We start from the raw sequence: 27,513 nt of genomic DNA, 5'->3' as shown, positions 1-27,513 counted from the left end.
TCATTTCTCTGGGCCTCAGTTACCTCATCTATAAAAAGGGGGTCGAGACAGTGAGCCCCACGTGGGACGGGGACTACGGCCCTCCCGATTTTCTCGCATCCACCCCAGGGCTTAATACAGGGCCGGGCACATAGTAAGCACTTAAATACTACTTTTATTATTATTATTACTAAGAAAGCACTGTGGCTAGAGGGGAAGCGAACATGCACACCATGTGTGCAAGCATCTGTGGCTGATTCTCATGGAGGCAGGGGTCAAACTGGGTACTCTGTGAGTGTGTGTGTGTGTGTGTGTGTGTATGTGGGTGTACCCGCCGCCCCTTTCTGCCCCACTCTGTTCAGTTCCAAATCTTGAGGAAACTGTCCCAGGAGCCCGTGGCCGCCGCCATCCCGTCGGCTGTCACCCCCAGGCAGCTGACTCTGTTGTCGTGGCCCGAGAGGATCCCTGGGGGACAGGGAAAGGCTTCAATCCCCTGCGTGGGTGCCCCTGGCCCACCCCCCAACCCTCGCTCCTCGGAGTTGGCGGTCTGGGGCTCCGTTGATGAGGGCAGAAGAGTCGGGGGGCCTCGTCTGGGGTCCTGCATCAGCATGGGAAGACTACCTCTCCTTCCCCACAGTGTTTACGTACATGCCTATAAATCATTTATATTAATGTCGCTCTCCCCCTTTAGACTACAGACTCACTGTGGGCGGGGAACGTGTCCACCCATTCTGCCGCCTTGGACTCTCCAAGGGTTCGGTCCAGTGCTCCGCACACAGTAAGTGCTCAATATAGGGCACTGATTGATTAATTGCCCCCAGGGACGGGCTGGAGTCAAACATGATTTTCCCGGATCTCCCCTTAGAAGAAGGACCTTTTTTCTCCTTCTCCCAATAAAAAGGGGGGATCCGAATAGCTGAAACTCCCTGTTCTCCCTGGTGAGGGGCAGGGAGGGGATGGGTCTCGCTGCCAAGCCCCAACCGTCAGCAAGGTAACATCTCCCAGCCCGGCCCTGGGGATTGTCCTCCCCCCTTGACCAGGGAGGAAACCGACCGTCCCCGGATCGCACAGAGGATCCCCGTCCGTCCCCTGGGGGCTGGGGGTGCGGGGAGAGGAGAGGGGCCGACACCCACCGACGCGCTCGGCCTTCAAGGAGTCCCAGATGTTGCAGTTGAAGTCGTCGTAGCCGGCGAGGAGCAGGCGGCCGCTGCGGGAGAAGGCGGCCGAGGTGATGCCGCAGATGATGCTGTCGTGGGCGTAGGTCAGTAGCTCCTGGTCCGCGCGCAGGTCGAAGAGGCGGCACGTGGCGTCGTCCGAGCCCGTGCAGATGGCCTCGCCGCTGGGGAAGAACTGTGGGAGGCCGGGGAGACCGGCCGCGCTCAGATCCCAGACCCGGCCCTCTTCCAGAGGCTCCATCCAGCTCCCCCTTCAATCCAGCTACGATTCGGGCCTTGCCCCTTTATCCCCCGCTTTGCCCTGCGCCAAGCTCCCCGCTATGACTCCCGGGTGCTACATCATGCATCACGTCCCTACATAATCATAATAATGATGATGGCATTTGTTAAGCACTTACTATGTGCCAAGCACTGTTCTAAGCGTTGGGGGGCGGGGGATACAAGGTAATTAGGTTGACCCACATGAGGCTTACAGTCTTCATCCCCCTTTTTACAGTGGAGGTCACTGAGACACGGAAAAGTGAAGTGACTTGCCCATACTCCCACAGTTGACAAGTGGCGGAGCCGGGATTATAATAATCATAATAATGGTATTTGTTAAGCGGTTACTATGTGCAGAGCACTGTTTTAAGCGCCGGGGGGATGCAAGGTGATCAGGTTGTCCCACGTGGGGCTCACAGTCTTCATCCCCTTTGACAGATGAGGTCACTGAGGCACGGAGAAGTAAAGTGACTTGCCCACCGTCACACAGCTGACAAGCGGCGGAGCGGGGATTCGAACCCACGACCTTCTGACTCCCAGGTCCGTCCTCTAACAGAGAAGCGGCGCGGCTCAGTGGCGAGAGCCCGGGCTTGGGAGTCTGAGGTCGTCAGTTCTAATCCTGCCTCCGCCACTTGTCAGCTGGCTGATCTTGGGCAAGTCACTTCACTTCTCTGGGCCTCAGTGACCTCGTCTGGAAAATGGGGATCAAGACTGGGAGCCCCAAATGGGACAACCTCAACAGTGCTTGGCACATAGTAAGTGCCTAGCAGATACTATCATCATTATTATTATTGAGAGTAATATTAATACTGCTATTGGGCGGCACTGCCTACCGGGCCTCGCCCACTGGCCGGGCCCTCCCCATCACGTGACCCAAAGAGACCCCCGCCCTTTCGGTCACGCCCCCACAACGTCATCATACCACATGCCCCTCTCAATGGGCCACGCCCTCCCGCCCACCCCCACCGCCTCGCGCCATGCCCATAACCACGCCCCCTCACGCACCGCCCTATCAGATCACGCCCCTCACCGCGCGCCACGCCCATCACCACGCCCCTTATGTAACGCCCTATCAGGTCGCGCCCCTCACCGCGCGCCACGCCCCTCGCCACGCCCCCTCCCGCACCGCCCTATCAGATCGCGCCCCTCACCGCGCGCCACGCCCATCACCACGCCCCCTCACGCAACGCCCTACCGGGTCACGCCCCTCACCTCGCGCCTCGCCCATCACCACGCCCCTTATGTAACGCCCTATCAGGTCGCGCCCCTCACCGCGCGCCACGCCCATCACCACGCCCCCTCCCGCACCGCCCTATCAGATCGCGCCCCTCGCCGCACGCCACGCCCGTAACCACGCCCCCTTATGACGCGTCCCGTCCGGCCACCCCCCCCCGCGCCAAAACGTCTGGCCACGCCCTTTCCTGCTCCGCCCCCTCCCAGCCACGCCCCTCTGCCCCCGCGCCACGCCTCACCGCGTGCCCTCCGGCCCCGCCCCCTCCCGCCTCGCCGTGCGTCACTTCCGCCGCGGGTGCCACGCCCTTCTCCCCTCCCCCGCGGCGGCGGCGTACGCAGATGGCGTTGATGTCGGACTCGTGGCCGACGAAGGTCTGGCGGCAGGTGCCCTCGCGCACGTCCCACAGCTTGGCGCTGGCGTCGCAGGCGCCCGACACGAAGAGTTTGAAGTCGGGCGACACGGCGAGGCTCATGCAGTCCCCCGTGTGGCCCACGAACACCGTCTTCTGCTGCCCCGTCTCGATGTCCCACAGGGCGCTGAGGCGGGGGGAGGGCCGGGGTCACAGGCCGGGAACCGACGCTCCCGGGGGCGAGGGGCCGCACCTCCCCGCCCCCGCCCCGACTCACCAGGTGGTGTCCCCAGAGCTGGTCACGATGTTGTTGTCGTCCAGAAAGCGGCAGCAGGACAGGTAGCCTGCAGGCGCGGGGAGGGGGAGAGGAGGGGAGGAAGGGGGAGTCACCAGTTCAGCGCTTAGAACAGTGATGGGCCCATAGTAAGCGCTTAATAAACAGCATCATTATCATTACCGGCGGGGGACCGTGGGAGTCACCGTTACCGCCAGGGGGCGCGCGGGGGACGGAGCTCGGGAGGGCAAGAGTCACCGTTACCGCCAGGGGGCGCTGGGGGGCGGAGCCTATCGGGGCGGGAGTGAGCGTTACCGCAAGGGGGCGCACGCGGGACGGGAGTGAGCAATACCGCCAGGGGGCGCACGCGGGACGGAGCTTGTGGGGTTGCAGTAGTGAACGTTACCGCCAGGGGGCGCCGGGGAGGGGGCGGAGTGAGCATTACCGCCAGGGGGCGCACGCGGGACGGAGCTTGTTCGGGGGGTGCAGTAGTGAACATTACCGCCAGGGGCGGCGGGAGTGAGCAATACCGCCAGGGGGCGCATGCGGGACGGAGCTTGTCGGGCGGCTACAGTAGTATTACCGCCAGGGGGCGCGGGGGAGGGCGGATTGAGCAATACCGCCAGGGGGCGCACGCGTTTCGGTGCTTGTCGGGGAGGTGCAGTAGCGAGCGTTACCGCCGGGGGAGGGGGCGGAGTGAGCAATACCGCCAGGGGGCGCCCGCGGGACGGAGCTTGTCGGGCGGGTGCAGTAGTGAGCGTTACCGCCAGGGGGCGCCGGGGGGGAGGGCGGAGTAAGCAATACCGCCAGGGGGCGCCAGCGGGGCGGGAGTGAGCATTACCACCAGGGGGCGCACGCGGGACGGAGCTGGTCGGGGGTGCAGTAGTGTGCTATACCGCCAGGGGGCGCTCGGGAGGAGGGGACGGCGGGAGTGAGCATTACCGCCAGGGGCCGCACGCGGGACGGAGCTTGTCGGGGGGGTGCAGTAGTGAGCATTACCGCCAGGGGGCGCCGGGAGGGGTGGTCTGGGAGTGAGCAATACCGCCAGGGGGCGCACGCGGGACGGAGCTTGTCGGGCGGGTGCAGTAGTGAGCGTTACCGCCAGGGGGCGCCGGGGGGCGGGAGTGAGCCTTACCGCGAGGGGGCGCACGCGGGACGGAGCTTGTCGGACGGGTGCAGTAGCGAGCATTACTGCCAGGGGGCGCTCGGGGGCGGAAGTGAGCCTTACCGCCAGGGGGCGCACGCGGGACGGAGCTTGTCGGGCGGGTGCAGTAGTGAGCATTAGTGAGAGAAGTGAGTAGTGAGAGAAGTAGCGTGGCTCAGTGGAAAGAGCCCGGGCTTGGGAGTCAGAGGTTATGGCTTCGAATCTCGACTCTGCCGCTTGTCAGCTGTGTGACTGGGCAAGTCAGCTAACTTCTCTATGCCTCTGTTACTTCATCTGTAAAATGGGGATTAACTGTGAGCCTCACGTGGGACAACCTGATTACCCTGTATCTACCCCAGCGCTTAGAACGGTGCTCTGCACATAGTAAGCGCTTAACAAATACCAACATTATTAATACCGCCAGGGGGCGCACGCTTGCCGGGGGGGCTGCAGTAGTGAGCGTTACCGCCAGGGGGCGCGGGGGGGGGGCCGCGGGAGTGAGCAAGTCGGGGGGTGCAGTAGTGAGCGTTACCGCCGGGGGAGGGGGACGCAGAGTGAGCACTACCGCCAGGGGGCGCACGCGGGAGGGAGCTTGTCGCCGGAGGTGCAGTAGCGAGCGTTACCGCCGGGGGAGGGGGCGGAGTGAGCAATGCCGCCAGGGGGCGCACGCGGGACGTAGTTTGTCGGGGGGTGCAGTAGTAAGCGTTACCGCCAGGGGGCGCTGGGGAGGGGGCGGAGTAAGCAATACCGCCAGGAGGCGCACGCGGGACGGAGCTTGTCGGGGGGTGCAGGAATGAGCGTTACCGCCAGGGGGCGCATGCGGGGCGGAGCTTGTCGGGCGGGTGCAGTAGTGAGCGTTACCGCCAGGGGGCGCACGCGGGACGGAGCTTGTCGGGGGTGCAGGAGTGAGCGTTACCCCCAGGGGGCGCCGGGGGGGGGCGGCGCAGGAATGAGCGCTACCGCCAGGGGGCGCTCCGTCACCTGTGTGGGCCGCCAGCTCCCTGCTGACCTTGACGTTGCCCTCCCTGGATTTGAGGCTGTAGACGGAGCACATGTTGTCCAGCCCTCCGCAGGCCACCAGGTTTCCCGATGGGGCGTAGGCGCAGGTCATCACCCACGAGGAGCGCAGCGGGATGGCGTGGACCTGGGGGGGCGGAGGGGGTGGCGGGGAGGATCGGTGTCCCGCCACAGAGGGGCGGGGGGGGCGGGGAGGGGCGGACGGACAGGTAGGGCGGGCCCGGCCCGGCCGACACAGCGTCACCTTGTTGGTGGTGTAGGTGTCCCACACGATCAGCTTCCCGTCCTGAGAGGCGCTGACCAGCAGCCTGGAGGGAGAGTTGGAGGTGGACGCCGTCCGGCCGCCCGCGCCGCCCCTCCGCCCGCGCCGCCCCGCTCCGCCTCACTTGGAATCGGTCGCCCAGTGCATGGCGTAGATCTTGGCCAGATGTCCCCGCAGGGTCCGCCGGGTCCGCATCTGGATCCGTCCCACCACCTCCAGCCCGGACACCAGCTGGGAGTTGGGGGGCGCCGGGGGTTGGGGGGGAGGGGTCAGACTTCCAGGTGGGGACCCCGCCCGCCTCCATCCTCCCCGCCCTCCACCGCTCCCGTCCGCCCGGACCTCACCTCCGCCAGGGTGGTGTCTGCACAGGCTTTTCGGGCGTCCTGGGGGGGGGGGGGGCAGGTTTAGACAGAGGGATGTGTCGGGGAGACCGGGGGTCTCGGAGGGTTAAGCTTTCGGGGGGTCTTCAGAGGTCGGCATTCCCGAGGGTCGGGTCCCGGAGAGGGTGGGGGGCCGCTAAAGGTCGGGGTCTCGGCTTACTGCGATCTGCTTCTTGAGCTGCTCCGCCTCCTGCCGCATCTGCTCCATCTCCCCCATCTCTACCCTGCCTGTCTGACTTTTCTGTCCGCCCGGTTGTCCGGTCTTGTCCGTCCGTCCGTGTGTGCGTCCCGCAGGGCGGCCGGCCGGATGCGGGGCCCTGTCCCGGCTCCTTCGGGGAAAGCCTCAAAGGGGAAGCGGAGTGAGGGGAGAAGAGTCAAGGGCCCCGGATCAGCCTCGCCCCGCCCACCAACGGCAACCCAGTCCGCTCCCCTCTCCCTCCATCGTCTACCCCAACGCGGACACCCCCTTTGCAAACCCCCGACGGCCCTTGGACCAAAGCGGAGAATGAGTTGGGAGTCAGAGCCGGGCCCGGTCAAATGGTGCGGATCCCAAGAGCCCCTTCCTCGGGTCCGAGGGTGACCCAAAGAACTCGGAACCCGATCCTCCTTCCCTCCCTCGGCCTCTCCTCTCGCCCTCGGGGGTCCCCGCGAGCCCGGACCCTAGCCGACGTCCACGTCAGTCTCCCCCAGCCTCCGTCTCCGTCTCCCCCTCGCCGGCTCGGCCCGGCTCAGCCCCGCGGGGCACCTGTACCCGCTCTGCCGGCGATGGGCAGGGCCGGGGGCGGGGAGGGCGGCGCTAGGCAAATGAAATCAGGTCCCCAGAGAGGCGGGGGCCGGGGGGGCGTCGAGGACAGGCCGGGGGTGAGTGGAGAATTAGGGTCCCCGCAATGGGCCGGGAAGACCGGGCCTGGTGTCGGCGTGGACCTGAGTCTCCGGGCTCTAGAGACCCTCTCCTCTCTCCTGCACCAGCGAGGCCCCAGCAGAATAAGTGGTGGGGGGGATGGCGGGGCAGGGGGCGGCCGGGCTGCGGGCAGAGATAAGCGCATCCTTCCTCCCGGGATTAGGATAAGCAAGGAGGATTAGGCGGCCGGGGTTGGGGGGGGAGAATGTCACCAAAGGAGCAGCCGTGCCTGTCCCCCCGCCCCACCCGAGCCCGCGCTACTTATTCCCCGAGAGGAGGGTCCTGCTCAGCACCTCCTCCCCACGAAATGCAGTTGGAGGGGTGCTCTTTCGCGCCCAGAGGGTGGGGATGTGTGTGGCGGGGGGCTGGCGGTCCCTTGGCCCGGGAGCCGCCTGAGCCGCTGAAGTGGGGAGGGGCCGAGGCCGGGGAAGCGGCCGCCGAGATTAGAGGCGATCGAGCCGGATAATCCTCAGCCGGCCGCAGTCCACACCAGCTGCCCACGGCCCCACGGTGCCGGGGAGCGGGGGGCGCTCGGCTCTGCGACCCACGCGTCCCCCGCGGCTGACGGACCGGGAGGGGTCCTGGGGTCCCCGGAGGCCCGCCCCCCCTCTGGTCCCTCCCCCCCGCCCCGTTCCTCGCCCGGCCCACGAAATGCAGTTGGAGGGGTGCTCTTTCCCGGCCGGGCGAGGCAGGGCCGGCAGGACGAGCCGCTGGGAATTTGCATGGAGCTGGGGGGGAGCGGGGATTTCCCTAGCAAATCTGGACCGGGGCAGCCGAAGGGGTCGACCCAAGCTGCTTTACCCCGGCACGGCCTATCCCGGGCCCGTCGGTCACAGACGCACGCGGCACGTCATTGCTGGATGGCTTTATTTCGCACTTCGGGGGTGGGGGCTGGGACGGGCAGCTCCGACCCCCGCCGCACCTTCCCCTTCCTCAACCCCCACTCCGTTTTGAGAAATCCCGCTCCCCAGTGCCGCCCCCGCCTTCCAGCCGAGCCCCCGTGGACTGTCCCGAAGGCCCGGGGTGGGGCGGCGGTGGGGATGACCGCTCTTGGGCCGCCTGCTCTGCCCGGGCGGGGAGCGGTCACTCTTCGCCCCCAGGCAGACCGAAGCCCCAGCCCCCTAACTTGCGGGGAAAGGAAGTCCAGGGGTCCCACGAGCATCCGCGGTCTCTCTCTCTGAGGTCCTCGGCTGCTTTGCCACGCGTGGGGACCAGACGGCGCCGGCCCTCGCCGGGTCACAGCTCCTCCCGGACCCGCCGCCCGCGCCGGGGGGCTTCGGGGGGCTCGGGGGGAGAATCCGCCCCCTCCTCGGCCGACCCCTCTCCTTGCCGCTGCTCCAGGCGGCTCAGCAGCTCCTCCGCCTCCGCTCGCTCCTGACGGGGTACGGGGACGTCAGTCCTGCTGCCCCCTCCCCCGCCGTGTTTCCGGAGACCCCCCTCCTCCCGTCCTCTTAGCCGTGGCGGGCATCGGTGCGGACCCCTCGGCCGTCCCCTCCCCTCCCCCAGGGCCCACGGAGAGGCCCCTCCCCAGGCCGGGCATCCCGGCCCTCACCTGCTCCGTGTACTCCGGGGCCCGTGTGTGCCAGAGGGCCAGGGCACAGCGTCGCCCGCGGGTCACCGCCCACACCCCGTGTGGGTTTTCCACCCCGGAGCTGAAGGCCACCAAGCGGCCGCACCGGGGCCGCACCTGGGCCTGCGGGGAGGGAGGGGGGGTCACGGCTCCGGCCCCCCGCCCTCAGACAGCTGGCGCGCACGACTCTGCTTGCGCCCACCGCCTCAGCGCTTGGTACGGGGCCTAGCACCCAGTAAGAGCTTTACAGATACCATAGCTACTATTGCCGCGTCCGTGCCGGGGTCTGGGAGAAGGGGACGATTCCCGGACAGGGTTGCCGAAGGCGAGGGGGTGGAGACTGTGTATGTTTGGTAGCGGGGGAACGGGTGAGAAGCGGGGTGCGGCAGGAGTAGACGTGGGGGGCTCCTCCCACCCACTGAGGTTGTTCTGGAGGGGGCGGGCTCTCACCCAGAGGCCCAACTGTCGAGGCCTGGGAGCGGAGAGGGGCTAGGGACCCCCTAGGCCCACCCCTTGCTCTCCTCCCCCTCTCCCTTCTCCCCTTTCCTCCCGGGCCACTAACTCCGGCTCCGCCCAGCCGGCCCCCCCACCTCGCGTCCCCGTCCCTCAGTTTACCCGCCCAGATTTATCATTCCTACCTCCGGGGAAGAGGAGGGGGCTCCCCAAAGAAAGGCGGAAAGAGGGGAGGAGCGGGTCAAGGCCCGCGTCATTTCCCTGCATTTGCCTGCCTGCTCCTATTTGAATCCTCCTCACACCTGGCGGCCCCTTCCCTTCCTTAGCCCCCTCCCCCTTCCCCCCATCCTCCTCCCCCTCACCGACCCCCCCCCCCCCCCCCGCCGTCGCTGCCCCGACTCACGGTGACGGTGAGGGCGTCCGGCTCGGTGAAGAAGAGGTCCCCGCCCTGGAAGTCCTCGTTGAGGTAGAGGAGGCCGCTGGGGGCGGAGGGAGATGGAGGCTCTGAGGTCCCCACCCTGGGGGGAGGTCCCCAGCCCCGCCCCCAGCCCGAGGCCGTCCCCCCCCCCCAAAACAAACCACCCTCACCCCCAACCCCACCTCCTCCCACACCTGTAGTCCCGGTAGGTGTAAGCCGGGGGCTCACGCCAACACTCCCCACTCTCCGGATCCAGCACGCAGTTGTCGGCGTGGACGGGGTGACTCAGGTCCATTCGCTGCTCCTGTTCCCCTGGCGGGTGGGGAGGCCGGGATCACCCCCATTCTCCCCTCTCCCCCGGACACCCCTGGCCCCTCACGTACGGAGCCTCCCTGCCCCCACATTCCCCTAAAAAACACATGCACGCGTACACGCTCCGCCTCTCTCCCCTTTCCATCCCAGGAGCTCCGGCGAATCAGAGAAGCCGTGCGGCCTAGTGGAAAGAGCCCGGGCCCGCCCGTCCGAAGGGCCTGGGCTCCGATCCCGGCTCCCCCCCCCGGTCTGCCGTGTGACCTTGAGCGAGTCACTTCGCTTCTCTGGGCCTCGGCTCTCCCGTCCGCAAAATGGGGACGAAGACCGCGAGCCCCGTGTAGGACGGGGACCGCGTCCGACCCGATCAGCTTGTATCTACCGCAGCGCTCGGTACCGCGCCTGGCACGGAGTAAGCGTCCGACCGATACCGTGAAAAAATGAATTGGTTCAGCCGGGCCCGGGGCAGAGGGTCCCCCGGGGGGATCGGGGGAGATCTCGGTGGGGCAGGGGAGGACGACCCCTAGGGCTTACCTTTGATGGCGCTGCGGCACACGAGGTGGGTGAAGGACAGGTGCAGGGGGAAGCCGGGGGAGAAGTAGGCCTCGGTCAGGGCCCGGACGCGCTCGCTGGCCGTCAGCAGCAGCCTGGGCCCCCGGCGGCCCGTGGTCCCGGCCTCAGCCAACTGCGGGGGGGAGGACGGGGGTGAGGAGAGAGGAGCTCTGGCCGCCCCCCGCCCCCCTCACCCGCCGCCGGCCCCCCACTCACCTGGGCGGCCCTGAGCACCGTGAGGCCCTCGAAGCGCTCGTGGGGGGTGTGAGGCGACCGTCGGCCACGGTAGCCGTCTCCCACCCCTGCGGCGTCCTGGATGGGGAGGTGCCCGTGGGTCGGCGGGGCCGAGGGTGGGGGGCTCCCGAAGAGCGGGGGGCCTGGGGTCCCGTGGGGGAGGCGCTCGTGGGTCGGGGGGGGGCCCAAGGGGAGGGGGCCTCGTGGGAGGACAGCCAGCGGGTGGGGAGCCCAGGGAAGAGGCAGTCGTGGGCGGGGGTCCCGGCTTCTCGCTCCCCGGCCCTCACCTGGGCCAGCTGCAGCAGGACCCGGCACTCGGCCGGGGCGAGCAGGCCGTCGAGCACCACCCGCTCGGAGCCGTTGAGCTGCCCGGCGTCCTGGACCAGCGTCACGCCCTCCAGACGCAGCACGTCTGGGGGGCGGAGTGGAGGAGGGGGTCAGAGGGGTGGTGGGCGGGAGGGGCGGCCAGCCCCCCGCCCCCGGCCCTTCCTCCCCCTCCACACTCACCCCTCCAGTCTGCCTGGGCCTCGGGCTCCGGGGCCTGCGGGGGTTTCTCGGTCTTTTCCTGGTCCTCTCTCGGGGGGTGGCGGGGGTATTCTCAGTGCGGGGGCGGGGAGCTGCTGGGTCCCCAGAGCCTCCCCGTCCTAGGGTCCTCTCACCCACCCCCACCCCCGGATCCCTGCCCCCCCAAACCCCGACCGGCTCTTACCTGAGCCTCTCTCGCAGGGTCTCGGGGATTAATTCTTTCGGGGTCCAGGGGTCCTGAACGGTAAACCCGGAGAATTAGCCCAAACACTCCAAACGCCCCAATATTACCTCTCCAAGAGTACCGGCCAAATTCCTCCAAACACCCCAGTGATAATTCCCCTAGAGTACCAGCCAGATTCCACCCGGCGCCCCAGTATCAACCCCCCAGAGTCTCAGCCTAAACACCCCCAATACAACCCCCCCCCGACTGTCACCATAAAAACCCTCCAAAAACCTGCACCCTCCAAAACTAACTCCCCCCAACCCCCGACTCCACGGGTGCGGATTTTTCCCTGGATCAAGAGGGTCGCCATCATAAGTGACAAGGCGTCAGCTGAGTAGGAGACGCTGCGCGCCTTCTGCGTGCAAGACGCTGTGCTACACCCCGGCTGTGTGCAAAACACTGGGCTGGGCATCTGCCGTGTGTAGAGTGATTCACCAGGCCCCTGCTCTGTGACCCTATCCTGGGAACCTGCCGTGTGCAAAGCGCCTGTCCTTTACATAGCATCTCACTGGTCTCCTGGTGCACGTAGAGCATTGTGCCGGGGGGTCTCGTGCGCGCAGAGCGCTGTACCGGACGTTTTGCGAGCGGAGAATTCGAAGGGGGAGAGGTGGGAAAAGAGCGCGCGAGCAGAGCTCGGCGGGGACGAGGGGCCGCGGCGGGCCACGCGGTGGGAGAGGAGGGGGCGCCGGCTGTGGGAGTAGACGGGGCGAGGGGAACCGGCGGCGACCGGGCACTCACGGGATCCTGGAAAGTGGTCCCCAGGTGCTCCATGGCGTAGAACAGCAGCTGCTTCTCCCACAGAGAGCGTTGTACTAAGCGGCGGATGTCCTGGGGCGGGAGGACGGGTTGAGGGGCGAGAGCCCCCCCACCCGCCCTCCCTCGGCCCCGGGGACGGGCTGGGATCCCCCCTTTTAGGGACGGAGAGCGTGGGAGCCGGGAGTGAAGCAGGGGATGATTATCCGGAGAAGCTAATTCTGACTCTGGGAGTCTGACTAACCCCAGGGCTTAGTGTGGGGTCAAGTACTTAACTGCCATAAAAACAAAAATATCAAATATGATATCATAAAACGAGAACCGTTATCATTATCATCACAGTATTCGTCCGGCGCTTGCAATATGCCGAGCCCCGGGCCAGACACGGGGAGGGATAGATGATAATCGAGCCAGGCGCAGGCCCTGCCTCAAGTGGGTTTACGCTGCCCAAGGGGGAAGATCAGGTACTTCATCTCCATTTTACAGGTGAGGAAACCGAGGCACGGTCTTAAAGGACTTGCCCGAGGTCACCTGGCAAGCTGGGGGGGGAGTTGGGATGTAGAGGCCGGAGGCTACCCCTGCCCCCCGACCCCAGGGGGGCTTCGGGGGCCAGGCTCAGGGTGGGGGACGGGGAAGACTTGGAGGCTCGAGGGGGGTCATCTGGGGCTCGGGGACCCCGGGGGCGACCTCTACCTCTCTGGGCCTGGCGTCCGCCCCGTCTCCTCCCAGCTGCTCCCGGTACAAGTCCACCGTCTTCAGCACCGCCTCATCCTCGGGGTAGAAGAGCAGGAAACTCAGAGCGTTTTCCACAGCGCGGGAGAGATTCCCTACTGCAGCGGAGGGGTCGGCGGTGGGGAGGGAGGAGGAGGGCCGGGGAGAGGAGGAGAGAGACGGGAAGGGATGCGAGATACGGGGAGAGGGAGAGATCAGTCGAGGGCATTTGTCGAGCATCCGATTGCTTGGAACGACGCGAAACGGTTGAGAGGGTACGGCGGCAGTAAAGACCCACGTTACCTGCCCTCAAGGGGTTTGTAATCTGGTGGAGACAAGAGAGACGGGATTTATAGATAGCGAAAGCCAGAAGAACAGACACCGCAGTACGGAACGGCCGAGCGCGGAGTTGAATACTCAGATACTGTGGAAAATATATAAAAATGTACATTTGTACCGGAATCTTAGCCGATAGGGCACGGGCCTGGGAATCAGTTGGTCGTGGGTTCTGATCCCGGCCCCGCCGCCTCTGCTGTGTGACCCTGGGCAAGTTCACTTCTCTGGGCTTCAGTTACCTCATCTGTGAAATGGGGCCTGAGACCTCGAGCCCCACGTGGTGGGACAGGGACTGCGTCCAACCCAATTTGCTGGTACCGACCCCAACGCTTAGTACGGTGGCTGGCACATAGTAAGCGCTTAGCGAATACCTTAATCGTTATTGTTTCTCTGGGCCTCAGTTACCTCATCCGTAAAATGGAGATTAAGAGGGTGAGCCCTATGTGGGACAAGGGACTGTGTCCAACCTGACTAATTTGCATGTGCCCCGGCACTTAGGACACCGCTTGGCACAAAGTGAGCGTTAAACAAGTACCGTAGTTGTTGTTATTATTGGAATGCCGAGGTTAGAATTCAAGGTGTGGGCCTGGGGTGTTGAGAATCATTCGGGGAAGGCTTCCTGGAAGACGGGATTTAGGAGGCGTTAAAGAGGGGGAAATTCGGCAGATGTGGTGGAGGAGGGAGTGCCGCTGGGGGAACGGGGGGTGGGCGAGGGGTCGGAGAGTCCGGCCTGAGGGACAGTTAGAGGGACTCTTTGGGAGGAGCGAAGAGAGCTGAGGAGGAACAGAGGGGGAGGACAGCGGGTCGAGTCGGTGGAGGTGGTGAAGGCCGGGGTGACCAGCTACTGCTCGATGATGAGGCGGGATAGGGTTAGGGCCGCCCTGGAGAGGCAGGGAGATGGGGGAGAGACCCTGAGACACGGGCAGAGGTAGATGGAGAGAGACTCCGGAGATGGGATGAGAACCTGCAAGAGGCAGGGAAATGGGCAGAAATGGACAGAGGCCCCGAGAGATGGGGAGTTGGAGGGAGACACCCGACACGCAGAGAGGCAGGGAGATGGGCAGAGACGGGGCACTGGGGAGAGACCCCCGGGAGGAGAGGAGAGGAGACGGGGAGAGACGGGACGGTCAGAGCGGCAGAGAGAGATGCCGGGAGGAGACGGAGACGGAGGGGCAGGGAAGGGAAGAAGAGAGCAAGGCTCCCGGTCCACCTCGCTCCCATCTCTCGAGCGGGGGAAGAAGCCCCTCTACCCCTTCCTGCCCCCCACCCACTCTCACTCTCTCTCTCTCTCCGTGTCTCTCTCTCACACACACACTCACCCTGCGCATGGGCCTCCTGCAGCCTCCGCAGGAGGTCCGGCACGAAGTCCGGGACGGGAGAAGTCCGGCCTGGCCGGGTGGCCGTGTCCACGGAGCAGCGCTGCCGGCACCGCAGCACCTGAACCCAGTGCTCTGGCAGAGACGGGGGCAAGGAAGGCTCAGCACCCCCGGGCAGTCAGTCAGTCAGTCAATCCTATTTACTGAGCGCTTCCCGTGGGCAGAGCACCGTACTACGCGCTTGGGAGAGGATAATAGAACGATCTAACAGACCCATTCCCCGTCCACAATGAGCTTACGGTCTAGACGGGGAAAGGGACGATAATAGAAATAAATGACAGATATAGACAAAAGTGCCGGGGATGGGGGGGTGGTTGGGAGGGGGAAGGAATAAAGAGAGCGAGTCGGGGCGGACCCCGCCCCCTCCTCCCATCTCCCACTCGCCCCAGGCTAGGCCTCGGCCTCCTCCTCCTCCTGTCACCCCCTGACTCCGCATTGCCCCCCCCCCCCCCCGGCCTCCTCTCCCGTACCTGCGATGGCCTCATAGAGGCCTCCCTGGGTGGCCTCCTCCTCGCGCCCGTCCCCGGCGGCCTCGGGGACGTCCCCCGTGTCCAACTCATCCTGGGGTCTCTGGCAGTCGGCGCGGCAGCTCTCGGCCTGGTCCAGGCTCTCCCGCAGAGCCTCCTCCAGCCGCTCCAGCCCCGACCCCAGCTCGCCCCGCCTCAGCAGCTCCAGGGCCGCGTCGTAGGCCGCCTGTGGAGCCGGGGGGGGAGTCACTTGGGGGCCGTGCCCCCAAACCGGCCATGGGGACCGGGGGGAGGGTCCCCTCTCCGGCTGGCAGGGTGTGGGGGGGTGGGGGACCTGGGGGAGAGGAGCAGAGGGGCCCTCTGGGGCCGAGGCGCGGGGTGCCGGGACCCCCTCGGGGCGAGGGGAGAAGGTCTCACCCAGTGCGGGGGGCTCTCCAGATCCCGGAAGCTGGTGGGCCGCACACCGGCCATGCGCCGGTACTTGGCCATGTCCTCCCGCATCTGCAGGTGCCGCGGGTTGGCCACGAAGAACGTGTGCGCGGCCGCGACGGCCAGGTCCAGCTTCTTCAGCTGGGGACCGGAGAGCGGGGGGGGCCGGGTTGGCACGTTAGCTTCCCCCCGGGCCCCGTCCCTTCCCACCCGGCCCCCCCTAATGCCCCGTACCCTTTCCCAAGCCCAGGCTCTCGGGGGGCCTGGGTGAGTCTCTGTCAGACTCCCGTCATCCTTCCTCTTCCTGGCCTAGCTTGGGGGTGGCGAAGTGAGAGGCCTAGTAGATAAAAAGCCTGGGCCTGGGAATCAGAAGGACCCGGGTTCTAATCCCGGCTCTGCCACTCGTCTGCTCTGCGATCTCGGGCAGTTCACTTCGGTTCTCTGGGCCTCAGTTACCTCATCTGTAAAATGGGGATGAAGACCGGGAGCCCCACGCGGGACACGGACCGCGTTCAAACCGAACAGTCTGTCTCTACCCCCGCGTTTAGTACAGTGCCCGGCACGTGGTAAGCGCTTAGCAAATGCCATAAAAGGGGGCGGAGGGTGGGGGCTGAGCAGCAAAGGGGGGTAGAGAGATCCGGTTTGGGGCCTTCCGGGCCCGCTCGGAAGCTCTCGGGTCTGAGGCCGGAGTCTGACCCGGGCAGCTGAAGGGGGAGACGAGGGGCTACACCCCCCCCCCCGACATCTGGAACCCCTGTAGCTGAATGGTCTTTCAGAAACAAAATCGGGGTGCCAGGGTTCCCTCCTCCAAGCGGGAGCATGGGACGGGAGTGGGCGAGCCTTGAGAAGTAGCCTGGCTCGGTGGAAAGAGCCCGGGCTTGGGAGTCAGAGATCATGGGTTCTAATTCCGGCTCTGCCACTTGTCGGCTGTGTGACTGTGGGCAAGTCGCTTCGCTTCTCGGTGCCTCAGGTACCTCATCTGTAAAATGGGGATTAAGACCGAGAGCCCCCTGTGGGACCACCTGATTACCCGAATCTCCCCCAGCGCATAGAACGGTGCTCTGCACGTAGGCAGCGCTTAACAAATACCGGCATTATTATTATTATTACTATAAAGGGCCGGGGGTCTTTGGGGGGAGGCCGTCCGTGTCCTTGGAGACGGTGGCTGGGGTGGCGGATACCCGCTTGGGGCGTGCGGAGCTAAAGGGCCGGCGAGGGTTCGGGAGGGACGGGGCCCGTCTTGGATGAGGGAGCGTGGCCTAGTGTGGGGAGCCCGAATCCCTGGGTTCTCATCCCGCCCTGCCACTCGTCTGCTGGGCCAGTCGCTGCTTCGCTTCTCTGGGCCTCAGTCTCCTCCTCAGACTTTGAATCTCATGGGGGACAGGGACCGTGTCCACCCTAACTCACTCGTATCTACCCCAGCGCTCAGAACAGTGTTGGGTACACACTAAGCGCTTAACGAATGCTTTTTTTAAAAAATCCGGAGGTCCCTAGGACCCTGGAGTGAGTGTAACCCGAGCCCCCGGGGCCGGTGGGGAGCCACGTAGGCGAGCTCCCCTTCGCTCCCTCCCCTCCCCCAACCGGGGGGGGGGAGGGGGTCACCCCGTCCGGCCCCCCCCTACGTCCACCACAAGTTGCCCCGACCCCCCGGGCTGCCCCCTGCTCTCCCGGGCAGGGAGGGAGGGGGTCCACGGGGGTGACCTTTCTGTCCCCCTTCGGCGGGGTCAGAGGTCGCCGGCGGCTTCTCCGCCCCGAGACCGAGCTCCGCGCCCGGGCCGGGTGGAGGGATGGAGGGCCTCGGCGCCCCCCCGCCCACCCCCGGCGCTCGCACCTGGTAGTAAGCCCTCTGCAGGTAGTTGTAGGGCTCCCGGCGTCGGAAGGCGAGGCGGAGGGCCCGGCCGGTGCGGTGGCGCCCGGCGGCCCCGGGCCCCAGGCCCCGCGCGGTGCAGTGGCGGAGACACTCGGCCCGGGCCAGCGCGGCGCGGAGCAGCAGCGGCTCCCAGGGCCCGGGCCCGGGGGTCCAGCCGGGGGCCGGGGGCAGGCGGGTCCCGGGCTCGGCCCCCGCGTCCCCGTCCCCGCAGCGCTTCCCGCAGGCCCGGCGCACCCGGCGGCGCTGGGCCCGGCTCCGCAGCGCGCCCCGCAGCAGGGCCACGGCCCGTCCCCAGGCCCCCGCCGCGTAGGCGCGAAGCCCGTCGGCGTACAGCAGGTCGGCGGGGGCCGGAGGGACCGGCCCGGGGGGCGGAGGAGCCGGCAGCACCGGCCGCGACGACGGCGACGAAGACGACGACGACCCCAGCAGCAGGAGCAGCAGGCCCAGCGCCGGCCCCAGCCCTCGCATCGTGCGGTGCGGTGCGGCTCCCGGACCGGCGACCGAAGGAAGACGGAAACCGGGAGGCGGGTGGAGGGAGGGAGGGAGGGAGGGAAGGGGGAGCGGAAAGTAGTAAATAAATCATGCTGGTATTTCTTAAGCGCTTACTACGGGCCGAGCACTTCTTAAGCGCCCCGGAGAGAGTGCCGGGATCAACAGACACCAACGTGTCTGGAGAAAAACGGGGCTTAGCGGAGAGAGAGAGAGCCTTGGGAAGTCCAAAGTCGAGGGTTCTAATGCCGGCCCCGCCGCTCGTCGGCTCTGTGGCTTTGGGCAAATCGCGTTCAGTTCGCTGGACCTCGGTGACCTCATCTGTCAAATGGGGATGAAGACTGGGAGCCCCACGGGGGACAGCCCGATCACCTTGTAGTAATAATAATGTTGGTGTTTGTTAAGCTCCTACTATGTGCCGAGCACTGTTCTAAACGCTGGGGCAGATACGGGGTCATCGGGTTGTCCCACGTGAGGCTCGCAGTCTTCATCCCCATTTGACAGATGAGGGAACTGAGGCACCGAGAAGTCAAGTGACTGGCCCAAAGCCACAAGGCTGACAGGTGGCCGAGCCGGAATTAAAACCCATGACCCCTGATTCCTAAGCCCGGGCTCTTTCCACCGAGACTCACTGTATCAACCCCGGCGTTTAGAGCTGTGCTTGGCAAGTAGTGAGCGCCTAACAAACACCACTATCATCATTATTATTCTAAGCGCTGGGGTAGACAGGAGGTCATAAAGTGGGACACGGTCCCCGTCCCACATGGGGCTCACGGTCTCAATTCCCATTTTACAGAGGAGGGAACTGAGGCCCAGAGAAGTGAAGTGACTGGCCCCAAGATCACACGGCAGAAAAATGGCAGAGCCGGGATTAGAATCCACAGCTTCCGACTCCCAAGCCCGGGCTCTGACCACTAGGCCCGGCTGCTTCTCTAAAAGAAGCGGAGGGCCAGAGATGGGTGAGTGGGTGAAGAGGGGGCAAGGGTCACCCCGGACTGAGAATTTGCACCCCTGGGTGGGAGCGGAGGGCCCTGGGACGGAGCGGGGTTGGGGCTGGGAGCCCAGAACCCTGGGTCCGGGCCGGGCACTTTCCCAAACCCTGGTTGGCCTTGGAATTTAGAGGGAGAGAGACCCTACGGTGGAGGAAAGGAGAGATGGAGTCTGACACCCCCGGAAGCGTCCTGAGGGCGGAGACCCCAACCCCTTCCCGTCTGGGACCGTTGGCATATGTACGCGCACGTCTGCGCGCGCCTCGGCTCCCCCGTCGGCCCACACACACCACCACGGCTCCACGGAAACACTTTAATAGCTGCGTAGGTGGGAGGCCGACCCCCACTCGGGGGGCCCGGGGCCCGGCCCCACGCCGCAGTCCGGTCCCTGGGGGCCCGGGCCCCCACCCACCACGAGGTCCTCTCCCACCGAGTCCAGGCGGAGCCCCGAGCTCAGAGGCCCAGGGGTGGGAAGGTGGGGTCGCCCGGCCCCCAGGCGCCCACCCAGCCCCCCAGGCCGCCTTCACCCCCGGCAGTCAGCGAGCAGCGCCGGGCCGCCCCCGCCGCCCCCGGCGCCCCGTCCTCGGGCGAGCCCAGGGACCGGCGGCGCCCCCGGCGCGGAGAAGGCCGCGGGGAGGCGGTGGGCGACGGCTGGGGAGTGTCGTCGATGAACGCCGTGATCTCGTCCCGGAAGAAGCCGGGGGCCCGGGAGGCGACCCCCACCCCCAACACGCCTCCCTCCAGGAACTGGCGCAGGCCGGCCAGGCCTCCGTCGTCGGCCTCGTCGTCGTCCTCTTCCTCCTCCTCCTCCCCGGCCTCGTCCGGACGCCGGCGTCGCGCCGGGTAGCGGGGCGTACCCGGCCCCCGGCGCGGGCCCGAGACGGTCCGGACGTCGTCGGACGAGGACCACTTGTGGAGGAAGGAGCCGGCCGAGCGCGAGGCCGAGAAGACGTTGATCTCGTCGTGGGACATCCGGCGGGCCAGGGGCACCTGCCGGGCGAGGGGCACGGAGGGCACGCTGACGCAACACGGGTGAGGGCCAGGGCCGCTCGGGGAAGGGGGACGGAGAGGGGACAGGGAGGTGGGGGGTCTCGGGGGGAAAGCGGAAGCTGGGGAAGGGGAGCAGGGCCGGACCCACGGCAGGGAGAAGTGTGTCGAACCGGAGGGGAGGGGTCTCTCTGCCTTCTGCTCCCCTCCTGCCGGCGTCGAGCTTGGGCAGGCCCGGTGGGGAGGAGGTGGGCTCCTGGGACCGATCCAACACGGCATCCCCTCGTCCCACCACCGGCCGGTCTCCGCGCTTCCCCTCGGTCTGCTCCCAAGGCCCAGCGGGCAGGCGCCTGCAGGCCCTCCCCGCCCCGAGCTCCGGACCCGCCAGGTGCGACTGGGGTGGCACAGAGGAGTCAGCCCGGACTGAGGAGGGGGTCCGGGGGCACCGGAGGGAGTCAGAGGAAGAAAACACGGGAGATAGGCGGGGGTGGGGACGTCCCTGGCGGGATGAGATCTCAGGAGGTTGGATCCAGAACTCCCTTACTGGTCTCTCCTGCTCCCTCTTTTTTTGTTTGGTACTTAAGCGCTTACTTTGTACCCAAGCACCGAACTGAGCACTGGGGTAGGTACAAACTGATCAGGTTGGACACAGTCCGCGTCCTCTAAGTCTGAAGGCTTATTTTACAGATGAGATCACCGAGGCCCAGAGGAAGTGAAGTGTCTCGCCCAAGGACACACAGCAGACAAGTGACGGAGCCGGAATTAAAACCCAGGTCCTCCCGACCGCCAGGCCCGGGTTCGATCCACTAGGCCACACTGCTTCTCGAAGGAAGTGTCTCCACTACCCAGAAGGAGCGTCCCCGGGTCCAAGGGTAATGCCACCCGACCCCGCAGGTAGTGCCCCCGCAGGTGGGCACCCCCTCCCTGAAGCCAGTGTCGACCCCTGCGGGCCTCCATCCCCGAGGGCAGCGCTCGCCCCACCTCTGAAGGTAGCCACCCCCGAACCTGTAGGTAGCTCCCCTGGACCTGCAGGTAGCGCCCCCGTTCCGGCAGGGAGTGTCCCCCAACCCCGAGTGTAGTGCCACTCCCCGGAACCCGCGGGTAGCCCCGCGTGGACCCGAAGGTAGCGTTTCCATCCCTGCAGGAAGTGCCCCCCATCCCTGAGGGTAGTGCCGCCCCCCAGTCTCAGAAGGTGGTGCCACTCCCGGACCTGTAGGAAGCCCCGCCCCCATCCCCGCGAGAGGTGTCCCCCACCCCATCCCTGAGAATAGTGCCGTCCCCACACCTGTTCGTAGACGCCCCCCCTTGCCCCCACCCCCGGGCCTGTAGGCAGCACCCCCCTCCCCCCTTCCCCGCCCCCGTACCTGCAGGTAGCGCCCCCGCTCGTGGGGCGGCAGGAGCATGTGCCGGCTGGGCAGCAACTTCACCTGGGTGGGGTCGTGGCCCCCCGGCCCCGCCGCCCCGTTGGCGTCGAAGCGGACCTTGCAGATCCGGCCATCCGCGTAGTCGTCGCAGGCCCCGTCTGCCAGGGCGGCGGTGGGCGGCGGGAGCGGGCGGCGGCGGCCGGCCGGGGGCCAAGCGGGAGGTGAGACCCTCCCCTCGGCCCCAGGGCTCTCGCCGGACCCGTCCCCCCCGACCCCCCCACCCCGTCCCTGGGCCCAAACCCTCAGAGCGGCCGCCCCCTCCCCCCGCCTTATTCACCCCCGGCCCTCGCCCCCTCCCAGGAGCGGGGACCTTCCTTAGGAGGGGAGGGAGCCAGTGGGAAGGTGGGCAGGGGGATTGTGAGGTTCGGGGGGCAGTGGGCAGCAGAGAGAGGAGGGAAGAAAGGATTCCAGGAATGGAGAGAGAAGGGAAACGCTGTTCACCGGAGGATGCGGTGAGGGCCCGAGGGTGCAGTGTGTACGGTGAGGGGCTGTGTGGGCGGCGAGGGGCTGAGCGTGCAGCCTGTACAGGTAGGGACTCAGTGTGTCTTTGTATGTATGCTTCGTATACAGATGGGGGTTGTGTGAGCGGCTACCGGAACACGCAAGGTGTACAGGTAGGAGCTGTGCGTGCGCGCGGCGAGGGGTTGAGCGCACAACGGGCAGAGGTAGGAGCCGAGGGTGCGGGCAGCGAGGGACTGAGCACGCAGCGTGTACAGGTAGGAGCCGCGCGCGTGCGCCGGGCTCACCGTCGTCGCCGTCTTCCTCGGACATGACGGCCACGCACTGCTCCCACACGGTGCGCGCGTCGGCCCGGTAGCGCTCGCAGGACCAGATGAAGGAAGGCAGGAGCAGCGTCTGCACCATGGAGCACCACAGCACCGCCAGCACCATCCACGGCGGCGCCGAGTCCGACTTCAGCGAGAAGAAGCTGACCACCTGCAGGGGCCGGGCCGGGGCCGCGGCCGAGGGGCCCGTCAGAGACCGGGGGCCGGCTCGGCGGCGGCGGCCCGGTGCGAGAGGCCGGGCCGGGCCCGGGAAGGGAAAGGCAAGGCCCGGAAGCCGGGGACGGGGCAGAGGGGGCAGCGAGGTGACGGTACGAGGGAAGAGCGGGAGCGGAATACACGGGCGGGGGCAGAGAGGGGCGGCGGGAGTCCGAATGGGGGGTGAGGGGACAGTGCAAGCTCAGGACGGGAGCAGAATACGCAGTGAGGCGGGGGGAGCGGGGACGGTGAGGGGGCAAAGCGGACAAGGAGGGTAGAGGGGGAGGGCGGAGTACGAGGCGAGGGGGCAGCGAGGGAGCAGATGGTGTGGGGAGGGGGCCGGCGAGGCGGGGAGTGAGGGCCGAGAGGGGGTGGAGTAGGCAGAACAGTTGGGGGCGGGGCCGGGCAGCGAGGGGTGTTCGGGGGAGAAGCCGCTGGCAGCGCCCCGCTCACCAGGATGGGGACCCCGGTGAGGGAGTCGTAGAGGAAGACGATGGCGCTGACCAGATTGGTGACCTGCAGGGAGGTCTTGGCCGACTCGGAGCCGTCCAGCGAGGAGCGCCGCTTGCCCCGGGCGTCCTCCACCACGATGGCGGGCACCTCGAAGGCCGGCCGCGCCCCCGGCCCCGGCCGGCGGCCCTCCCCGGCCCGCCGCGCCCGGCGAGGCCGCGCCCACAGGGTCTGGTAGAAGGTGAGGCCCACGCAGACCAGGCCCATGACGATGCCCCCCAGCAGCAGCAGGCTGAAGCAGACGCCGAAGCCCAGCCCGATCTTGGACACGATGAACTGGCAGCCGCGGGCGTAGTAGCGCTCGCCGTTGTTGTGCCAGCCGATGGAGGGCAGCGTGGACAGGATGAAGCTGACCATCCAGATGCCCACGACGGCGTGCAGCGCCTGCTTCTTGGCGTTGCTGAGGCGGTAGTGGACGGGCCAGCGGACCATCCACATGCGGTGGTAGCTCAGGGAGGCCACGGTGAAGCAGGTGGCCAGCGCCAGGGTGTAGTAGGTGGACACGAAGACCTTGCAGACGCTCTCGTTCCAGTCGTAGTCGGAGGCCTGGCGCCGCAGCTGCACCACGGCGAAGGTGGTGAGGGGCACGGCCGCCATGAGCAGGTGGGTGCCCGCCAGGAAGCAGAGCAGCAGCTCCAGGGGCTTGTGCTTCTGCTGCTTGGCCGAGATGCTCAGGATGGTCCAGGCGTTGGCCAGCAGGGCCAGGATGCCGCAGGCCAGCCACGACAGCGCGTTGGAGCGCAGGGCCTCTTCCTCCGGGCCCAGCCCCCGCGCCATCCTGGACGACGCCCCCCCCGCCCCCTCGGGCTCACCCGGGTGCCCTCCGTGGACGCCCCCCCATGCCCGCCGGAAGGGGACCCCAGACCCCCCCCCCCCCCGAAGGAGGACGGAGCTCCGCGCCCCCTGGCTCAGCCCTCCATGGAGGTCCCCTCCCGAGATGGGGCTAGCGGGATGGGGGCGGGGGGCTGAGGGTGGAGGTCAGCAGGGGACACCTCGGGCCATGGTGAGAGGGGAGGGGTCCGCCCGGGCCCGGCCCCCTCCCCCCCCCCCGGAGGAGTTACGACCCGGGGGAGACCCCCACCCCCTCCGGCTCTCGGGCTCTCCGTCCCGCCCGGGCCGTCTGGGTCTCCTCTCCTGGGGTCTCCGGCCGCCTGTGGTTGCGGGGTGGGCTTCGACGCGCCAGACGGGCCGCGGGGGAGAGGGTGGGGGTCGGGGCTGGGGGCTTCAGCGCGCCGGACGGGCTGTAGGGGAGAGAGGGTGGGGGTCGGGGCCGAGGCAGGGACTGGGGGGGCTTCGGTGCCCGGAACGGGCTCTAGGGGAGAGGGCGGGGGGCGGGGCCGGGGGGCTTCAGCGCCCTGGACGGGCTGGTGCGGGGAGAGCGGGGGTCAGGGTGGTTCCCCGGCCCCCTCGTGATCCCCGCACGCTCTTCGACCTCCCGCGGGCCCCGGCCCTCCCTCCTGGCAGGGGTCCCCGCGGAGGTCATTCAGGCCATCCCTCTGCCTCAGCGCGGGCCCGTCCCTCCCCGGGCCTAGGTGGCCGATGGGGCTTTCTATGGCCCGGGACGGGGGATCCTGCCTCGGCGGCCTCTCTTCTTCTTCCTCCGCCCCTCTCCTTGGTGGTCGGCTCTGCCCTCACCTCCTCTCCCCCTTCCCGTCCTCTGCCCCTCACCGGGCCCGGGGCCCGGACCCCGGACCCCTGCCCGCCTCCTCGCCGTCCACATCGTCGATGAGCTCAGCTCGCCCTGCGGGAGACCTGTGGCGTGCCCCCCTCCCGCCTCCGGCCTCCATCCCCCGGGCTTTCCCGGGGAGGGGGCCGAGGGCCCGGCCGGTCGGGGGGAGGGGGAGGCAGCCAGAGACAGGAAGGACACTGGACCACGGCCAAGGGCCGGAAGTGGAGGGGTGACCTGGGGGGAGGGGGGAGGGGCTGGGGCCCCCGGGGGGACGTGGGGGGCAAGGGACGGACGGCCCCGGCCCCTCGGGAGCCCCCCCCCCCCATCCCGGCTGCCTCCCCCGTGGCGCCCAGCCGGAGCCAGATCTGTGCCCGCGTTGCCTTGGCGACGGCCAGCCGGGGAGGGGGCGGGGTTGGGGGAGGGCCGCATCCGATCCCCTTCCCCCTCCACCCCACCCCCCGTTTCCCTCGCCCCCCTCCCCCAGGCCCCCCGGGAGGTCCAGCTGGGGCCCGGGATGGAGGGTTGGGGGGAAGGGGGGGAAGGGCACAGCGAGGAGGAGAAGGTGAAGGGCAAACGGAGAGGGGCGGGGGGGGGGGGGCACATCTCTCCCCCTTCCTACCAGCGCGGCACCGCCCCCCCCCCGGCCCCCCGACCCCGGCCCGTCCCTGGGGGAGCCGGGGGAGGGGTCTGGGAGGGAGGGGGGGTTGAGGAGGATGGAGGGGGGTGGTCCCGGGGGGAAGGGAGGGACGCCTCACCTCCCGGTCCCGCTCCCGGGGCTGCCGCGGAGGATGGGGAGCGCGGGTCCGGATGGCCGGCGATGCCCGCGATGCCCGCGATGCCCGCGCGCCCCTCTGCCGTCGCCCGCCGGGCTGGGTGAGGGGGGCCGAGGGAGGCGGGGGAGGGGGAGGGAGGGGAGGAGGGAGGGAGGGAGGGGGTGGCTCCATTGATGATGTGTACACCGGTCCCCCCCCTCCCCTTCCCTCCCGCGCACACACACACACACACACACGCGCGCGCATCCAGGCCTCGGGCCCGGGGTTGGGGGGCTGCCCTGGGGGGGGCGCGGGGGGCACCGGCCAGGAAGGGGAAGGAGGAGGTGGGCGACCGACTGGGGGGGGCGGGGGGCGGGGAACGGCGGGCTGACGGTGCGTGTGCTCGTGTGTGCAAGCGGCCCAGCGCGCTGTGGGCGTGGGCTGGGAAGGGAGATGCGCCCGTTGGGGGTCTGCTCACCTGGGTGATGTATGTCAAGTGGGGGGGGGGGGACTGGAAAGTCTCACAGACGCACACACCCAGAGTCACCTCCACCCCACTGTCACCCTCGCGGCTTTACACGCTCCGCACGTGCTCTTCCAGACCCAAGACCCACACTCGCACACCTGCCGCACAGCTACCCACCCTCCCCCCACACCCAATTCTCAGGGTATTCGTTAAGCGCCTACTGTGTGCCAGGCCCAGTACTAAGCGCTTGGGGAAGATATAAGTTAGCGAAGCAGCGGGGCCCGGCGGCAAGAGCCCGGCTTGGGAGTCAGGGGTGGCGGGTTCCGATCCCGGATCCGCCGCTTGTCAGCTGTGTGACTTCGGACGAGTCGCTTCACTTCTCTGGGCCTCAGTGACCTCCTCTGGAAAACGGGGATGAAGACTGTGAGCCCCACCTGGGACGATCTGATGACCGTGCATCTACCCCAGCGCTTGGAACGGTGCTCGGCACGCAGTCGGCGCTTCCCAAAATACCGTTATTCTTATTAAGCTGGACACAATTCGTGTCCCACGTGAGGCTCGTGGACTTTTAATCCCCGTTTTACCGATGAGGAAACTGAGGCACGGAGAACCGAAGCGACTTGGCCCAGGGGCACGCCGCGGATAGGCGGCAGAGCCGGGATTAAAACCCAGGTCCGTCCGATTCCCCGGCCCGGTCCCCCTCCACGAGGCCTCGCTGTTTCTCATAGTCTCATAACCCCCCCCCCCCAATAGTCCCATAGATCTGGAGTCACACGCACTCACGACTCACACTCCACAACGCCGGCGGATTGCAGGGAAACCAACTACTCACAGGACCCGTGAGGAAAAAGCTGGGGCTTTAGAGGCCTACCGGGGGGCGGGAGGGGCAGGGCGCGGGGGGCAGACAAGCCATGACCCCCTCCAGCCGGCCAGCCCTGACCAGATGGGCCCTGGGGAGGAGAGGAGAGACCGGGAGGGCAGTGGGTAGTGCCAGGAACAGGTAGCGAGACCGGGATAGATTTTGTCCCTGGAGCTTCTCCTCTAGACCATCTTGCCCACCCGCTTCTTTCCTATCACGAGGCCTGGAGGGTCCTGAGCTAGTTTCTGTCCCTCGAAGGTCCCTGATAACCTGACCTGCCCCCCCTCCCCTTGTCCTCAGGGAATATGGGTCTGCCCCAGACCCCACGCCCCCCTCCCCTGTCCCAGGGAATCTCCTTCTTCCCCAGACCCAAAACCACACTGTTCCAGTGATTACGGTTCTATCCAGACCTTAAGCACCCCCCTTGCCACAATGAATAGGGTTCTATCAATAATAATAATAGTGGTATTTGTTAAGCACTTACTGGGCGCCAAGCACTGTTCTGAGCGCCGGGGTGGTTACAAGGAAACTGGGTTGGACACTGTCCCTGTCCCGCCTGGGCCTCACAGTCTTCATCCCCATTTTACAGATGCTGGAACGGAGGCCCAGAGAGGTGAAGTGACTTCCCCAAGGCCACACAGCAGACAAGCGGTGGAGCAGGATTAGAACCCACGATCTTCTGACTCCCAGGTCTGTGCTCTAAGACCCTAAGCACCCCCACCCCTCCAGTGAATAGGGGTCTATCTGGACCCTAAGTACCCCTCTTGCCACAATGAATGGGATTCTCCCCAGACCCAAATCCCCCCAGCCCCCAGCTCCCGTGCCCCAGTGAATATAGAGAAGCAGCGTGGCTCAGTGGAAAGAGCCCGGGCTTGGGAGTCAGAGGTCATGGGTTCGAATCCCGGCTCTGCCGCTTGTCAGCTGTGTGACCGTGGGCGAGTCACTTAACTTCTCTGTGCCTCCATTCCCTCCTCTGTAAAATGGGGATGAAGACTGTGAGCCTCATGTGGGACAACCTGATTACCTTGTATCTACCCCAGCGCTTAGAACAGTGCTCTGCACGTAGTAAGCGCTTAACAAAGATCAACATTATTATTATTATTATTATATGGTTCTCTCCACATCCTAAGCTACCCAGATCCCAAGCTCTCCCCCTGCCCTGGCAAATGTGGTCTGCCCAGAC

The 27,513-nt window shown here is 67.0% G+C and overlaps 3 protein-coding genes across 4 annotated transcripts; all 3 read right to left on the bottom strand.

The window, feature by feature from the left end:
- Positions 1-131: 131 nt before the first annotated feature.
- On the bottom strand, positions 132-6,727 carry GNB3 (G protein subunit beta 3). Its single transcript, XM_029054443.1, has 9 exons — positions 6,236-6,727; positions 6,040-6,078; positions 5,820-5,926; positions 5,678-5,741; positions 5,398-5,560; positions 3,276-3,342; positions 2,984-3,185; positions 1,113-1,329; positions 132-444 (listed from the first exon to the last, which is right to left on the bottom strand). Exons 1-9 carry the CDS (start codon positions 6,290-6,292, stop codon positions 338-340), a joined length of 1,023 nt encoding a protein of 340 aa, XP_028910276.1. The 5' UTR covers positions 6,293-6,727; the 3' UTR covers positions 132-337.
- Positions 6,728-7,826: 1,099 nt separating this feature from the next.
- On the bottom strand, positions 7,827-17,732 carry P3H3 (prolyl 3-hydroxylase 3). Of its 2 annotated transcripts, none has more exons than XM_029054543.1 (15): positions 17,167-17,732; positions 15,324-15,476; positions 14,910-15,132; positions 14,383-14,514; positions 12,710-12,846; positions 12,002-12,091; positions 11,222-11,274; positions 11,020-11,087; positions 10,800-10,924; positions 10,495-10,590; positions 10,261-10,411; positions 9,612-9,729; positions 9,403-9,478; positions 8,529-8,669; positions 7,827-8,350 (listed from the first exon to the last, which is right to left on the bottom strand). In XM_029054543.1, the coding sequence occupies exons 1-15, from the start codon at positions 17,671-17,673 to the stop codon at positions 8,213-8,215; spliced, it is 2,208 nt and encodes a 735-aa protein (XP_028910376.1). In that variant the 5' UTR covers positions 17,674-17,732; the 3' UTR covers positions 7,827-8,212. The 2 variants fall into 2 exon arrangements, with proteins under 2 accessions (XP_028910376.1, XP_028910377.1); XM_029054544.1 differs by having other exon boundaries at positions 12,710-12,843.
- A 1,250-nt stretch (positions 17,733-18,982) lies between these two features.
- On the bottom strand, positions 18,983-23,424 carry GPR162 (G protein-coupled receptor 162). Its single transcript, XM_029054487.2, has 4 exons — positions 22,528-23,424; positions 21,841-22,030; positions 21,035-21,192; positions 18,983-19,673 (listed from the first exon to the last, which is right to left on the bottom strand). The coding sequence occupies exons 1-4, from the start codon at positions 23,359-23,361 to the stop codon at positions 19,137-19,139; spliced, it is 1,719 nt and encodes a 572-aa protein (XP_028910320.1). The 5' UTR covers positions 23,362-23,424; the 3' UTR covers positions 18,983-19,136.
- Positions 23,425-27,513: the final 4,089 nt, after the last annotated feature.

This window comes from Ornithorhynchus anatinus, chromosome X4 (genome assembly GCF_004115215.2).
Source record: "Ornithorhynchus anatinus isolate Pmale09 chromosome X4, mOrnAna1.pri.v4, whole genome shotgun sequence".
NCBI classification, from domain to species: Eukaryota; Metazoa; Chordata; class Mammalia; order Monotremata; family Ornithorhynchidae; genus Ornithorhynchus; species Ornithorhynchus anatinus.
Note: the sequence above shows the minus strand (reverse complement) of the source record. Positions and strands in the feature narration are given on the sequence as shown.